The sequence below is a fragment of the Zosterops lateralis genome (assembly GCF_965231275.1).
Source record: "Zosterops lateralis genome assembly, chromosome: 11".
Taxonomy (NCBI): domain Eukaryota; kingdom Metazoa; phylum Chordata; class Aves; order Passeriformes; family Zosteropidae; genus Zosterops; species Zosterops lateralis.
In genome coordinates, this window is record NC_139771.1 from 1,895,066 (window position 1) to 1,911,330 (window position 16,265).

General features: G+C 41.3%; 1 protein-coding gene across 1 annotated transcript in view; it reads right to left on the minus strand.

The window, feature by feature from the left end:
* Positions 1–15,910, minus strand: part of FANCD2 (FA complementation group D2) — a gene marked incomplete at its 3' end in the record, with an annotated part of 34,728 nt that extends 18,818 nt beyond the window's left edge. The window contains exons 1-19 of the mRNA XM_083869795.1: positions 15,825–15,910; positions 15,538–15,666; positions 14,846–14,913; positions 14,038–14,141; positions 13,450–13,513; positions 12,650–12,702; positions 11,634–11,712; positions 10,810–10,934; positions 9,359–9,446; positions 8,318–8,422; positions 7,551–7,651; positions 6,989–7,097; positions 6,403–6,438; positions 5,874–6,017; positions 5,472–5,606; positions 5,039–5,170; positions 3,804–3,911; positions 1,841–1,950; positions 1,273–1,333 (exon numbers count right to left, since the gene is read on the minus strand). Of these exons, the coding sequence (XP_083725921.1) occupies positions 1,273–1,333; positions 1,841–1,950; positions 3,804–3,911; positions 5,039–5,170; positions 5,472–5,606; positions 5,874–6,017; positions 6,403–6,438; positions 6,989–7,097; positions 7,551–7,651; positions 8,318–8,422; positions 9,359–9,446; positions 10,810–10,934; positions 11,634–11,712; positions 12,650–12,702; positions 13,450–13,513; positions 14,038–14,141; positions 14,846–14,913; positions 15,538–15,666; positions 15,825–15,891 (1,818 nt within the window). The 5' untranslated portion in view covers positions 15,892–15,910. The remainder of the gene's footprint in view (positions 1–1,272; positions 1,334–1,840; positions 1,951–3,803; positions 3,912–5,038; positions 5,171–5,471; positions 5,607–5,873; positions 6,018–6,402; positions 6,439–6,988; positions 7,098–7,550; positions 7,652–8,317; positions 8,423–9,358; positions 9,447–10,809; positions 10,935–11,633; positions 11,713–12,649; positions 12,703–13,449; positions 13,514–14,037; positions 14,142–14,845; positions 14,914–15,537; positions 15,667–15,824) is intronic.
* Positions 15,911–16,265: the final 355 nt, after the last annotated feature.

Genomic DNA, 16,265 nt, shown 5'->3' on the forward strand with positions numbered 1-16,265 from the left:
CCAATTCAAGCTTTTACCTTCAGTCCTTTTTACATTAATTTATTGTGAGGCATATTCAAAGCTACTTCTCTAGAGTAACAACAATAGTAAATGTACTTGAATAGACACAGATTTAAGAAGGGACATGGGCCTTTCAGTGTCCTCTGCCATGAAATAACACAAAGAGTCTGCCTAGGCTCACCCTTAAACAGAATGCCAGCAGAGAGGATTCTTTAACAGAAACTAAAGAAAAAGGCTCCTAGGCCAATCCTGTGCAGCAGAAATACTTTCTCTGAATGGCCTGAAAGGCACAGCTACCAAAACTGAGAGGATGGCCATGGTCACCTTTAACTCACTAAAGCAGATTGTCCTGCTTCTTTCCTTTGAAATAACAACTGGACAGAAGACTTTCACTAAATGACTGCAGTGCTGCTTGTTCTCATGTAGCAGTCAGCAGGCACTTTTGTTTCTCCAAAATCATCTGTCCTAGGGTGACTTTATAATGTTTGTACCCCCAATCATCTGCTCTGTTTGTGCTGTATATTAAGTTCTCTGCCTTTAAGGCTGAGAGTGAAGCAGAGGAGAAGGAGAAGCGCAGAGTTTGATTTGGAGAAAGCTGCCTGACTCCTACACATTCCTTTTCCGGAGCGTTTCATGTGAAGCACAAACAGACTCTGGGACAGAGATCTCCTGTGCTTTTAGTTAGCTTTAGCTAGCTAGGGCAGAGAAGTTCCCTGGACTGTTTTTTTCCCCTTTTTCTTGGGACCGTTTAAACCTGCTCTGGACTAAAAAACCCAGAGGAGCACTGGAGAACTGGCACCTGTGGCCCACCGGGGCCTGGACCTCAGCATTTTCCAGCAGCCAGTGGGACTGAGACTGATAAGAGACAGAGAGCCAAGCTACACCCACGGCAAGGGCTTTCTGAATTTACCATCTCATTTCAGAACAACGAAAGGTTTTATTGTTTCATATTATTCATTCTTTGTGCTTGTGGGCACTTGGTTTGTTAAATAAATAGTTTTTTCCACTTTTCTCTGAGGTGGGTCTTTCCCAAATCAGCTGCGGGGAGGGGCCATTTGGGTTTGCGCCTCCGAGGGACCCTATTCAGGGGTTTTCTCCCAAATTTGCCCTAAACCAGGACACCATCTTTAACAGACTTTTGGCTCTGCAGTCAATGTACAACAATCCCAGGCTGAGGAAAGCCAACTCCCAGACCCACAGAGTCCTTCAGTTAAGACTGCATTTCCAGTCACCCCTCCCTGTGTCCTGCACTGCTCTGCTCTTGGTACTCACCTGCCCGTCACGCTCACTGTTCAGCTCTGGTCTCTCCAGTGAAGCAGCATCTCCTTCATTCCTGGAAGCAATTGATAACCTTGTTGTTGTGGCACAAGACTCAAGATTCAGCAAAACCCATCACATACACAAAGGTTCTCCAGAAATTGGAGAACTACACACGGAAAAGATTTCTGGGGAACACATTAGGAAAAGACTTGGTGCTGTTTGAGACTTCTCTTTTAGATTTCCCTGGATTCAAACACAGAGCACCTCAGGTTATTTAGCCTAGAGTCAGAAGCTGATCTGTAGTCAGTCCACCAGTGTTCAATTTTTTTCATGCAGTGTGGTCAAGGGATCCACAAATAGGCATTAACAAGGAATTTGGGATGCCTTTGAGACCAGCAGCAGGTGAGCAGCACTGCACAGGCTGAAATTCTAAACACCACAGTATGCAGAAGAGAATTCTAAGTTCCTGGAATTGCCCAAGATGTGCATGAACTCAAAGGCAATGCCCTCCTGTCTTTGTTTCATTTCAGGCCTGAATTGAAAGCCTTATTAAATTCATCTTTGCTACATTTTCTCTCACCTTTTTAATGCCACACTGCCTATCATGGAAACAGCACCAATAATCCCCATTTGTTTGTGGTTGGGAACTGTGCTGGAGAGCCATTTCCTGATCACCATGTGCATATCATCCTGAAAAGAGACACAGATCATGTTACCACAGAAGTATTTGTGTGCATCACTCACAGTTCTATTGTCATCTTCATTTAATGTCATCTCCAAGGGCGACAGAGGGATGGTTTATTAGGATTAGAGCTTTGCTGAAGGAATGCACATTCTGGTGTTTCATTTACTATGAGAAAATATTGGTCTCAACTCCAAGTAAGGTTGTAAACAGTATTAAAAATAATTTGGTTGGACTTTGCTCTAACTACTACATAGAACATGTAGTTTGCTCAGGTTTCAACTATAATTAATAGAAGAGTATGCTAAAAAAAACAGCTGATGGTCTTGGAGCCTGTCACACACAAACAGCAGCTGCAGAGCTGCACTTCAAAACACTGTCAGCTTCAGGAGGCTGAAGGATGGAGCAGTTTGTGTTGAAGGTCCAAAGACAAACTGTGCAATGCAAGGAAAAAAGCCTAATTTACCTGCAGAGATCCTCATGTCTAAGAGGCATCAGCTTAGAAGAACTTAGAGGACGCAAAGAGGAAGTTGGCTCTCAGGATATTGATTTCTTTGGTGACCTACCCCTGGAGTCTTCAGTTATCACTGAGGATAAGAGTCAAATTGCCAACCTTTGTTCTCCACAGTTACCAACCCTCAGCTCAAAATAAATTCTAGACACTCCTCCCCTTCTTTTCACAACTTCCAAGGGTGACAGGCAGAACATCCTGATGCCAAGTCCTCCTGGGCCGCAAAATCACACTGTGTGTTGCTAAGGCAACTTTCACAAATCACACATAACACTCAGGGTGGGAGGCAGGGAAATCACTGAGGGACCTAGTTCAGAAAGGAGCTAAACCTGCCATACAACTGGGAATTTTGGCAGTAAAGAGCTCCAATTTAACAGGGTGAGTGGGAAGGACAAAATGACTAGACATGCTGTTTAACATGCCTTCAATCAGAAGGAGAGGAAGAGCAGTTTTCTTTTATAGCCTCAGGTTAGCACATGCAAACATACCTACACAAACTACACAGGGACTCAAAGAAAGATAAATAGTCCTAATTTCTACGAGCTGAACTTCGTGAATGGGAAGATTTTAAACCCTGACGTCTCTGCTGTGAAATAAATCTTTGAATTATTTCTTTATCTGCTATGTTCAAGGATGCAGAAATCCAGACAAAGGTATCCAGTACCACCACTGTTATGCTGCAACTGAGTCACACAAGATATCCTGTGCAAGATGAAGGTGGATTTAGACAGACCAGGTTTGACAGCTTCTTGTGTTTAAACCAGAGGCACAAGAGGTGTGAAGTCTACCACTTCACAACAGAGTGCCCTGTGAAGTTCACTTCTTCTAACAAGAAAGTCTTTGTTGTCTCTGGTGGCTAAATCAATACAAACATCTCAGGGAAGAAGCTGAACTGTGCTTTCTGAAGGCTTCCAAGTGATGAAGAAACAGAGCTGCTCAAGGAGGCTGCTGAATTTACACTTTTGCATGCCTTTAAGGCTCAGCTAGACAAAGCAACCATCAACATGACACCATGCTGGTGACAGTCCCACTTCGACTGGGAGGTTAGATTAGGGACTAGCATCAGTACCCTCCCAACAACGTGTCTAACAGCTCTGCTTTTCTTAGACATGCAAGAGAAAGGGACCCATCTGGGAAAGATGAGAGGCACAGTCACTGTGATAAGCCCTCGATACCAGGGTGGAAAGTCTAGAGCCACAAGCTGGTTTGCAGACACTTGGGGAGAAGAGAATTTTAAGCTCAAGGATATCCTGACATCAATCACTGTTCATAGATGACACCAGTATTTAGTTAACCTAGCAGAAGAACTAAGGCACAGCCTGAACAACTTTCTGTTGTGTCTCTGCCTACCTGAATGTAGCTGCCTTCTTGTTTCTGGCTGAATGCTAAAGTGCTGAGGATGTAGAAAAGCTTCCGGATTTGGCATGGATTCAGTTTCTGTGTAGAGTCTAAAATGGTCTGTAAGAGAAACCACAAACTAGCTCAGAATATCAAGAATCCCTTTCCATATTCTCAAAAACACATTTATCATCAACCTCAGGGAAAATAATTAACTTTACCTTTTTTTTTGTACATGCATGAAAAAGCTACACTCAAATTAAACAAACATAAACGCCAGACTATTGCTCTGGCCTTAATTATGGGAGTTGATTTTATCAGAGGCTGAACAGGAAGAATAATTTGGCTACCATAAGTATTTTTGGAGTGCTCAGGACAAGTGACAGCTCTCTATTTTCTATCACAGGTTTGGTCACAAGGTTCAAAGTATTTGACAAGCAAGACATTAAGCAAGTAATTTTCATTTAACAATCAACCAACTAAACAGCAAAAAGTATACAGCTTTCCCACAATGTATAATTAAATCACAGGGACCACCAAAATACCAGAGAGGTGTGGAAATAGCCATACCCACTCTCTTCAAGGGCTCTTAAAAACAAGCTGTCCTTAAGGCACAAACCACCACAGATGGGGGAGTGTTGAAGGAAAGTACTGGTACATGCTTGCCTTGCTGTTTAGCTCTTCCCTCAATCTCCACTTTTACTACTTTTGGAAATAGGCAACTGGGCAGGACTGACCCTGCTTATCATTCTTAGAACTCAGTAGTCCATTTTTTTTCTCCCCACTGAGTACTTTCTTCTTTTGAATTTTAGGATATGTCTTTTTCCATCTCTGCAAGCAATTTTATCTTAGGATTCAAATACTGGCTGAAGTACTGTCAATAGACAGAATGCACAGTCCACAAAGGGGGCAGTTTTTTGCAAAGTTTTGAAAAAGCTCATGTAAATAAAGACAGCATTTTCCTTCCATTGTAGGCACCATTCCATGCCTGCAATTTTATCATTGTCCAGCTAAAGGGAATTGGCTATCTAAATTTCCCCTCTCAAAAAATCATGCAGTCCTATCTTACAGCTCACAATTTGACAGCAGATACCTTTCACTTCTGACCACTGCCTTTCTCCAGACAGGAAAGCTTTACAGGTACAAGATTTTCCAATATCTCTGTTTTGGAGAAGTACTAGCCTATTCTGGATCTGAGGCAAAGTGGTGTAAGGGACCCAAAATCTCATATAAACCCAGATTTGTACCTTCACAAAGGTGGCATAGCGCATCAGCAGGGATGTGTGCAGCACCACCAAATCTGTGAGCACATCCAGAGAAATGTCCAGTTCTGCCTCACTTCCAATGCACACATGAGTCACCAAAGCAGTCACAACCTCCTAAGGAAAAAGCCAACAAAAGAACCAGAGTAAAATATCAACAGAAAAATGTCTGCCTTGCTCTGCTTATATGAACTATGTTGGTCAAGGACAGATAATCACAGCAATCTTTGTGCTTGAAGTCACTTGCTACCAGTCTTGCTGTGATTGTTCCCCATCTTCTTCTTGGCCTACTCTTTAGCACAGACCTCTCTCCAAAGGCTTCCAACTGCCTGAAACCCTGCCCCCTAAAGGATCATAAGATACACTCTACAACAAAGTGGAAACCCAAGTAAAACAGCTGCCATCCATCATACTGTACCTGCTGGCAGTAGGAGTCGAAGGCTGCAAAAGCTTGTTTGTACATGCAGCTGCCAAAGGAGACCACAGCTGGGTGTGCCGAGTGCAGAAATGTCTGAGCAAGGGCTAGGATTGAAGGGAAGAAGTCTTTGATAACCTGAAATACAGACATCATGAAAGAGGAGATTACTGTTGCTTGTTTTCAACATAACCAATGCTGAGGAAAGCTCAGCTCCAAAAAAACCACGTGACAGTTACAACAGAGGACATGTGCCTTGGGACACTGATCTGGACTAAAAATTGTAAAAGGTTAAGTACATGAACATTACTGGAAAGCTATAAATAATATAGCACAGGGCTAAATCATCATCTGACAAGATCTTTGAGCTAAAAGAGAGAGTCCCAAAGCAGGACCAGCACTGACCGTTGAATGGTTTTGGAAGGCATTCTGCATCAGCTGTTCTGGCATGCAGCCCAACCGGATTTTGCTCCTCAAGACCTTCTCAGTTTGCTTCCTGTTCCTGGTGTTTGTAGAATGGATTAGCAGCAAAACTATCAGATCCAGAACCTTTTAGAGGAAATAACCACCATTCATTATGCTGAAATAATAAACAGTCCAGATAACTCCAAGTCAAAACTTGAAGTCTAAACTGAGAAGAAAAAAAGAGCTCAAAAAGTCCCAAGAGTCACAACTGAAATAAAAACTTATGAGTCCAACAGGGCAGAAATAAAACAGGATAACTCTGTCCCTTAACATTAGGAAGGGATGAATCAAGAGTTACAAAGAAAATGAATGGTTGTTATACTTGAAACAAGTCCAATACCAAAAGAACCACCCAAGTAACATCACTGGCAAGTTTCTGCTCCAACTACAAAAATCTCGTCATCTACAACCATGAAGAAAGCCCTTAAGAAACCAGGAGAAGAGGACATTTACAGAGCAGAACTATTACCTTATGGTCAGACACAGATGTGCTGTTCTCAATAGCCTGAGAGGAAAAAAAACCCAAGCAAACTGTTAGGCTACAGTACAATACTATATTCCAAAACCAAATCAAAAAAGGTAGACACAAAAAGTCTGTGACACCCTGCTCAGAGATTTCTCTCATATACAGCAGGAGACCTGTCAAAGTCAGCAAACTGTATCTTGACAACAACGGAGAATCCAGAAGGCATTCAAAAAAGACAGCTGAAAACTGAGTTTGAGTAAGGACATTCTCAACATCAGGCTTGAGAAAAGAACTGAGGTGCTGAGTAATGAGGACAAGAAACAGCCTCACAGTTTACAGTGAAATGCAATTTAAAATTAAATTTAACCTAATACCAGCTGATACTGATTTCTAGCAGGACATTTTCAAGCATCTTAAGGCTTCACATAGCTCAGAATATATTTTTCCTCTCTTGCAGAATGAAAGCTGTATCAGTAAAATGAAGGGCTAACATTTGTCTTTTCATACCACATTTGATTACAAGAAAGGCTCAGGCTTAATCAAGGAGGCCAAATAAATAAGGAAACAAGGACTGAAGCATATATCTTACCTTAATCCATGCCTCAGCAACATCTTTCTGAAATCTCACAGCTAACTTGATCACATCAAAAAGTAGCTTCACACAATTCTGGCTGGTGGTTACTTGGCTCAGGGAAGAACTGCAAATCATCAGAAAGGAGGAGACTCAGTTCCTGCAAATACTGTGACAGAAGGTGCAAGGCAGCCCAGCAGTCACAGCAGTTACTTAAAGCAGCCAGTTGTCCAGAGGGAATGCTCTGGCAAGGATAGGGAGTTTCACAAGAGGGTGGAAACAGAGGTCAGAGAATCAATGGAAAACATACTGGAGGGAACTTAAAACAGATAAGCTAGTAGCAACAGTATTATAAATGAAGTTGCTTATCCCTATGCAGACATGGAGGCAGATGGCTCAAAAGGAACTACATCCATGGCAGGGGAAGCTGGCTGGACAAGGAGTGACAAATGTGTCGTATTAGGAAGGAATAAATTAGGCTCATGTATGAAGCCAATTGTACCAGAGACCAGAAGACGAACAGTTTAAGTTCTCTTGTCTTATCCTACCCTTGGAGAATCAGGTAAACCTATTTAAGTACCTGGCCTGGACTTGGCTTTTAATCTTCTTCTGGGAACTGTGAATCTGCAGGGGCAGAACACATGATGACAGATCCAAGTTCTTACGAAGATCAGAAATCACCTGTAAAGCACAAATCCATGCATAAATCACTGTGACAAATGAGGGAAGAACAGAAAAAGCTGAGGAAAAGAAAACTATTTCCTATAATAACCCTAAAATTACAAATCAAAACTCATATATTTATAAAGATTTACAAGTATTTAATCATGTCCAAATTTATTTTTTACTTAGAAAATAAATCAGCAAAACTTTTCTCTTCACCTGTATATTATACAAAAGATAGAATTTTTTTAAGTCTTACTCTGTGAAATTCCCACCTATATCTGCTTTATGTTGCTGTGAACTGTTTTTATTCTTTTTAGCAGTGGAGCGAGATACATGACAGCCTGAGGAATTCTGGGACATGCAAGTTTACCAACCTGACTCCTGTTCAAATGCAGTGCACCAGCACAGATTGGCTTCCACGTCATAGGCATACTTCTTTTTACAAGGGTCTCCCTGAAAGGTTTGGGCAAATCACAAACCTCATTTGGCTTAGGCTGAGGCTTCCTCAACATAGGAAACAAAGTGCGTTTGATAGCTCAGCAAGGCTTGTGATCCCTGACAATATTAAAATTTTACTTGAAAACATTAAAAAATACAGCTCTGTGTGTGAAGCACCTTCCCTCTGTTAAAACACACACTAGTGTGGAAAAAACACACTTCATTATGAAAAAGATACTGTACCTCTATTGCATCTGCTGCCTTGACATTTTGGAGGATGAATTTTACTACTACAGGCAAATCTTCCAGTTTCACAGAAGGCACAATGGTCATGGCACACTGTCGCACCTGAGGAGAGAGTAACACTCCATCACCTGGAAGACAACACTTCACAGAAACATAGTTATGCTAGTGGGAAGGAATCCTTGGAGACTCACAGTCCAGCCTTCTGCTCAGAGCAGGAATATTGTCAGTGCTAGATCAGATTCACCTTGGCTTTGCTGAGTCTTGAAGGATGGAGGAAACCTGCAATCCCTGCCACCTCTGATAATTTACATCAATGCTGCAGACCCTAACTTGTTTTTCCAAATGCCCAACATAAATCTCCTGTTGTGGCCACTGCCCCATATCACTCTTCAATAAGAAGAGCTTGACTCCATCATTTTTTAACTGGCTTTCAAAAGGGAAAAGCATGGAGGACGTGTAGCCCACAATGCAGCACCAGCCTTTTGGAACTATTTAAACACTATTTAGGCACTCAAATGAACCAATTTTATTTTGTTCATAAGAAGCTCAACTCCAAATAAGTGCAGCAATGCAACATATCCAAAAGGCACAAGGCACATCATCATCTCTTCTCCTTTATAAGCACTTTGCAGAGAAAATATATTTAATCACCACTCTGCCTTTCCTTAGAATATAAAAGTCTAGTCTGCTCACTGTGCTTAAAAAAGATGAAATACTGACAATAAGAAGGTTTAAGGCAATAAAAAACTACTGCAGCAGAACAAGTGCTTCTGCATTTGCTAAAACAGCTGTGATTGAAATTCCTGGCTGTTACAGTATGCATTCAGAAAACTTCTCTTTGCTCTCCACTGAACCCCTCATACATGTTTCAAAAACCAGCTTTAGCTTCTGACCTCTTTCCAACTTCAGGAGCTCAGGACTTTTGAAGGCCTACAGGAGTCAGATTTAGCAAAATACTTGGAATGACGAGACAGTTCCAGCTCTGCTGTTGCTAAGCAGGAGCTGGGGTCTGCTGAAGTGTTCAGTAAAAGCTCTCACCTCAGCCACAAGTTCTGCATCAAGATCCAGACGAGAAAGGGCATCCAGGATTGGCACTGTCAGCCGCCTGCCCTGCTTCAGCAAGCAGCTGATACAAAGGGAAAAGAAAACAAATGGTCTTCTTAACAAAACCAAGAATGTAACTTGTATTGTTATTGTGTATTGTATGACTCCAGTAGCTTTTGTGGTCACGGCAAAAAAAAAAAAAGTCTCTGAAACTGACAACAGCACATGCCTCTGGCATTATGGGAAACTTGTTCCCTAAATTATTACTCCTCATGTAAGAGCTGCACCTGTCTTTAAGAGCCTCATGGACTGTCCCAAAACTCGTGTAATCATTCTTGGCTGACATCTCAGCTTCTTACAAACTTTCTCTAGCAAGAAGTTGTACTTAAATTTTGTTAGTTGAAAACCACCTCATCTGCACCATCCTGGGAACTCTGTCTATGCTCCCTAATCCATTAGAAGTAATGAGTTATTTTCAGCACCAGAAATGGATAGAGGCTATTGAGAATATGGAAATAAGTATGCCTTGCTGATACTGTTTGGATCTCAGCTTTCAAAATACACAAACAGAGGAAAGAGAAGTCTGAGGAGTTTGATTAGCACAGGAAAACTACGTGGAGTTTTTTTTATCTAGAAGCTGAGGCAATAAACTGAGAATGAAAACAAAGTCAAAATTTGAGAGGGTACAAGGAACACAATGCACTGCTTGCAGTAATAATGTGCAACAGTGGTCACAGGTTAGAAAAGGTAATTAACACCAGCAGAAATGGAAGTAAACTGTGCAATAATAAGAATTAGAAACACTCAGACTACTCAAATTATTGTGTTAAATTAATACTTCATTAAAGAAGACAGACGTAAGTGCTAGCCTATGGCAGTACTCCCTGGGAGGATAACTCTTGGCATTAGGTCCCCCAGTTATTTGGATCAGTAAATATACTTGAGAAAAGTATATACAATAGTCAGAAAGTTCTGTTTCATGCACACATTTACTATGTTGTACGTCTGGGTTTTTTTAATTAATTAAAACCACGTTGATCCTTGCCACAGCAGAATCCAAGACAAATCAGAAATTGTCAGTAGTAATATCCAAGGAACTGATCATAGACTACCAGAAGTAGTGAGTACTTAACTGGATGCTATCTGTGCTGTCTCCAGGTAGTCAAGAGTTTAATAATAATTTAGATAAAAGCAGTTTTGGAGCATTGTCTAAATGTAATGTCTTTTGCTGGATTGCCTGTGCTCTCTTTAAGAGCATAACAATAGAAATGGAATATCCTCACACAGTGGCATGTGTCCCCAAATGTTGCAGTTAACAGGAACACAGTGCTGTCCTAATACTTCAGTCAGCCCCAGAGCAGCCTCCATTAATGCATCTTGTCCTTTTCTGCTAAGTGCAAGTGGGGAAAAAACAAAACAAACCCTCCCAACCAAATCATCCATACCTGAGCTCTCTGGCAACCTCACTTTGCTGGGAATCCTCCAGGATCTCAGGTAAACTGGTGATGATATCGTGCTGGATTGGTACTGGAGAGACACTAACCATCTGCATTAACTTCTTGACCAGATCCTGCAAACAAGAGGAGCACTGGTGAAATGCACAAATCTCTCAGCACGACAACAATATCATGCATCTAAGGTCCCTCAGTGCAGCATCTGCCTAAGTTTATGCCAACTGTCCCTTCACCCATTGTCCTGCTGATGTCATGAAGCAGAGCATAGACTTTTGTGGAACAATGGTATTTTACAGCTAGGATATAATGATCCTGGTGAGCAGAGGAAACTGGTAAACACAACAAGCTTCCCAGTGTTTAGTACTCCAGTACAGAGTAACCCACAGAGACTGACTGACTTAAGGAAAGGAGGAAAAGAACCACCAGAGCAAGAACAGAGAATCATCCCCACACACTTGGAAGTATCCAGTACCTTGTTAAAATAAACAAGAGGGGATTGTAACGTCCTGCCAGCAACAGCTTTAAAATGGGATCATCTGTGTGAATACACAGGCACAGATACCAATTTATGTAGAAGAAGACTTAGAGCAAAGAAAGAAAAAATAGTAGAGAAGAATAGTAGAAAAGAAAAATAGTTAAGATGTTCAGAACTCACTCAAGGCAATCATAACGAAAGAGAAAAAAATTAAACCTCAGCATGTGAATACAGAAACATCAGTTCTCATTAGCACAATAATTCAATCTAATCCCACCTGAGAGGCATTCCAGAAATTGTTTGGGAAAAGCATCCATGTGATTGCACCTCTGGTACCCACCTGGCTGTCAAGGAGCCTGTCAAGCCACTTAAACTGATTGACAATGAGCCGGGGAAAATTTGTTCCAAAGGTGCCCACACTGAAACAGCAGAAAAGGACACACAGGTTACTCAGACCTCAAAAGCTCTGCTGCTGGTCAGCAAGACCAACTAACCCCATTCTTAACTGGTCATTAATACATGGAAAGAACTTCACTCAATTTGATAGGAGACAAGTGTAACAACATCCATTTTTCAGAATTCCCAAAGGATTCACAGCACAATTAACAGCTTATCACTTTTACATCCAAGATCCTTTAGAATTCTTGGGTGAAAACAGTTCAGACCTTGTGACTACGTTAAACTCTCCTCAAACAAGATTTCAGTCTGAGACAATTTATTGGACTACACCCCTGTGCAGACCCATTTTTATCCTGTATTTCAGCACTGGAACAAAAACTGCAGCAGGAACAGCCTCAGCTTCTTTCTGCCCCTTAGCCTGCCCCACCAACTCTGTAGGGAGCATCCAGGGCACAGGAAGAAGAGATTAAGTGGTCAAGTCTTGCCACTCAAGATCTCTCACTCCACTGTGGTGTTCTACATTTAAAAACCAAGAGATGCTCCTTCAATTTCCCTTGTTTCAACACAACTTGCAATTTTAAAAGATCTATTTGCATCTCCCAGCCTCCTAAAACACTGCCTGCAGCTACTCCCATCTTTTTTTTTTTTTTTTAATGATGAGACACTCTGTAGTCCCTCTGCTGAAATAATCTCTAAGCTTTTGTCAATAGCTGTGAAAAGCACAATCATCAATGCACAATATCTGCACTTCACCTTCTAGAAATTTGTCTTCTACTTTATGGACTCACAAATTTAAGGCCATGGTACCTCAGAGATTATTTTATACAGCTATAAAAAAAACCTCACATCAATGCAAATTACCACTTAGGTAAATTTGAAGTAACAGCTAAAGTCAAACAACTCGTGATTGTCCAAAAGAAATTTCATTTCAAGACAGAGAAGCCAGCTTATACTCACATGTCAAAAAAGAATTCAGGGATCTTTTCCAACAACAGTGTTATGACAGCAGGCTAAAAGAAAGGAAAAAGACAGTGTTAGGGTGATTTACTAGTTGTGCTGTGATACTGCCACCAAAACTGACCTTTCAGAAAATATTAAATATACACACAGAATACAAGTATTTTCTTTATAAGAAATCTCTTGCCTAATGGCAGAAATGAGGCACACAGCCTAGGAAGTGAAAACCACTTTTCAGAGGGTGTTATAAACTACCCACATAACCCAACAGAATCAGAGCATATGGGCAGGATGTACAATTCCTCTGGGCCAATAAACCTCTCTTTCTCAGACCCTGAGCTGCTCTTCACCACACAGAAAACTAAAGCATCAGTTTTAGATAAGTTTGAAAACAGTGCCCAGCTCTAGCACTTAAAAAAACATTCTCCACAGTGGGACTGATTATATCTCATCAGAATTTTCCATGGTTGACCTAAACCATCATCCCTCATTCTGCCCCTGTTCACCTTTGAGAAGAGTCTGGCTCTGTGTTCCCTACACCTTGCAACCAGGTATCTGAAGACCATGAAATTTCTCTTAATTTTCCTTTAAAAGTGAACAAACTCAGTTCCCTCTGTCTCTGCTTGTCTGCCATATCTCAGGCCCTAAGCATCTTTGTGTCCGTACAACAACAAACTGGACACTATTCCAGATGCAGCCTTACCCTGCCTCAAAACCAGTTCTATTAATCCTTTACTTAAGCAAGCAAAATGTTCCCTACAATCAAAACCATTGTAAAGAGCAAGCTAAGGTGCCCATACCTGTAAGATCTTAATCCCAAGAAGCAGTTTAATGAGGCTTTCACAATATGAGTGCACCAGATTCCTGCAAGATGAAAGATTCCACCACAGTTGGTTCAAAAACATGCAGGGAGAACAGGCTGTAGCTCTTTTCATGACTGTTTTCTTTAAAAAACTACATACAATGACTTAAGGTAACACATGGTAATCACAGATACACACAAAAAGTTTTAAAACTGCACTTTAGTTCTGAACCATCTCACTCTCTACAAAATTAGAAATGTCAAAGTCTGTGGTGAAGCTGCATCTCCTGAAAAAAAAAAAAAATCTCAAAAGGGAATTGACCTCCACCAGCCCTAACAATTTTTTTTTTCCACAGTGATTGGTTGTTCCCATAAAATGCCATGTAATCCAATGTGTGACATGGACAGACAGTAAATTCTGTGACTTAACACTCTAAACTCCCTGCTATTAAACAGCAATGGACTAGCCCAGCCATTCTGCCTTGGTGTGCACCAGCTGGAGCCTTTAGCTGCACTCTGGTCACTCACAGGACATAACTAGAGACTGGCTCTGACTGAAGGGGAAGGCAAAACACGTTTTCTCTACCTTGACCCCTCAGTCCGTACAGGGGTGCATGGCAAGAGGCAGTTCTTGAACTGGTTCCTGTCCTTGATGTGAGATTCCAGGCCACTGATGAACTCCTTCACAACCTGCAAAGCAGAGAGAAGTTATCCCCCCTGAAGGGACACCCCAGCCAAGTGCTGTCCTTTAGGATGAATTTTGCAAGGAGATGATGAGAACCAGGGAACTGCAGACAGAAACTATGATGGAAGGAATGCTGGATAAATGAACACTAGTCTAGACCATTTCCAGAGGAAACACTGATTGTTCTGCAAAGTAACTCTAAAGCCAGTGTCTCACATTTTACTTTGATTTAAAAAGGCTTTCCCTTTCTTCCTGTTCAGGTGAGACAGCAACAATTAATTTGGGTGATGAGGGCTGCACCCAAAAAACATTTGCAATCAAACCATTGGCCTGAGGACTTTCACCCTTAACTTGCTGTCTGGGGAAGAGCAGCACATCATGGCAGTGTTAATGCTGCCAGCTCCCATCCCACACAAAACTAAACCCAGCTTCCACAGAAAGCTATGCAAGTGATTTTTCTGCTGTAAGAGTCCTTGTCTATTGAATAATATTGTCAATGAAAATTACTTTGACAGTCAGAAGAACAGCAGGACTAAAAGGCTGGAACAGCAACACTGAGAGAACTGGAACATTTGAGCCACAGAAATCCAAGATAAGCTGCTGTATTGCACACTTTTTTTTATGAGACTAGCAGGGACAGGTAGCTGCATTTGCATATTTTCCTACTCAGCAAATAGCTTTAAAAGTGGCTCCTGCCAAAGTTACTTACAGCTGGGTAGGTAGGGTGCTTCTCCAGGGCCACGCAGAGCTTCTTCTGGAAAGCCATTTGATCAACAGCTAAGGAGACAGTTTAGAAAGGAAATAAAGAATGAGACACAGTCTGTTCATACAACATCACAACAGCTACAGCAAGTACAAACTCTCAAGCCCATGCACCAACATTTCTGCATTTGCTCTACTGAGAAATCCAGTTGGCAAAAGCCTGAGTGGAATCAGCATTTGTGCTTTCTCTAGTCAGGGCTGAGAGGAGCATTGAAGACACTGAATACAGGACTTCCTGAAAGCCTTGTCTGAAATGAAAGGCAATAATGCACGCCTGTTTGGGGAACATTTGTTTTGGGAAACATTTGTTTCCTCATTTCAGAGCTCCTGTCTCTGCAATTCAATACTGTAATGACAGATGCAGTCTAATATTTTTCTATGTACCTCCAATAATCTTTCAGAAGTCTTTAGACTTAACAGGTATACACCCAAAGAGGTGGTATAATGAGTTTAGATGATGCATTGAATTCAGCAGGAACAAGAGGTATTTAACAAAGAGGCCAAACGAAGGTTTGCTAGAATTTTGAAACAAGCTGGCTCAAGCACTTTTGTTCTGCAAGTAAAACACATCATTACTTTGTACTAGCCATCCTTGCAGGTTTTGATCTAAATCAGAAAGAGCAAACATTAAACTCATACCTATTTCATTCTGTCCCTCCCCAGCTTTCAGCACAATTCCTGATGTCCTGAGGAGCTCTTCAAAGACTCCCTCATTCTCCAATCCACAGAAGGCATTTTCCTTATCAGAAATCCGTGACTTCTTAGTTTCTGAGGAAACAAGACATGCTGCATCAAATATATAAAAAATCAACAGTGTCATTAACAATCAGCATTATCAAAACTGCCATTTTGGCCTTGTCCCTGTCTGGGAGCTGTTGCCTCTATTAATGGATCTTACCCCACTAAGATGATACCCAAGCACCTACTTGGCAAGCCTGTCTTGCAGCTCTCTTCAGAAGCATCAACTCTTGACAATTTCCTTTTTGAAATCATGGTAACAAAACCTTTGTTGTTGCCTAAAAAAATGCAGGGAAAAGACAAGTGTTAAATCCATCTCTTTTTAAGCAGATCTAGAATGTCTTAGTGAATAGCAAAAGGGAATGTGACAGGAATTGAGAGTTCTCAAAGAAAGATTGCCTGGGTAACCAATATCACACCACATTTTTCTGCTGTGCAGGTTGAAATTTTAGAGCTTGTCATATTTAAATAGCACAATACAACACTTTTTCTAAAATTCAGTTCCTCATAAAACAAGACTGGGCTTTTTATTCTGACACCAGGCAAATTAAATGGCAAATTAAAGTGAGCAACTACAAGGACTCAGATTGCATCCACTGAGCTAAACTCAAGATCTTCTCCACATGCCT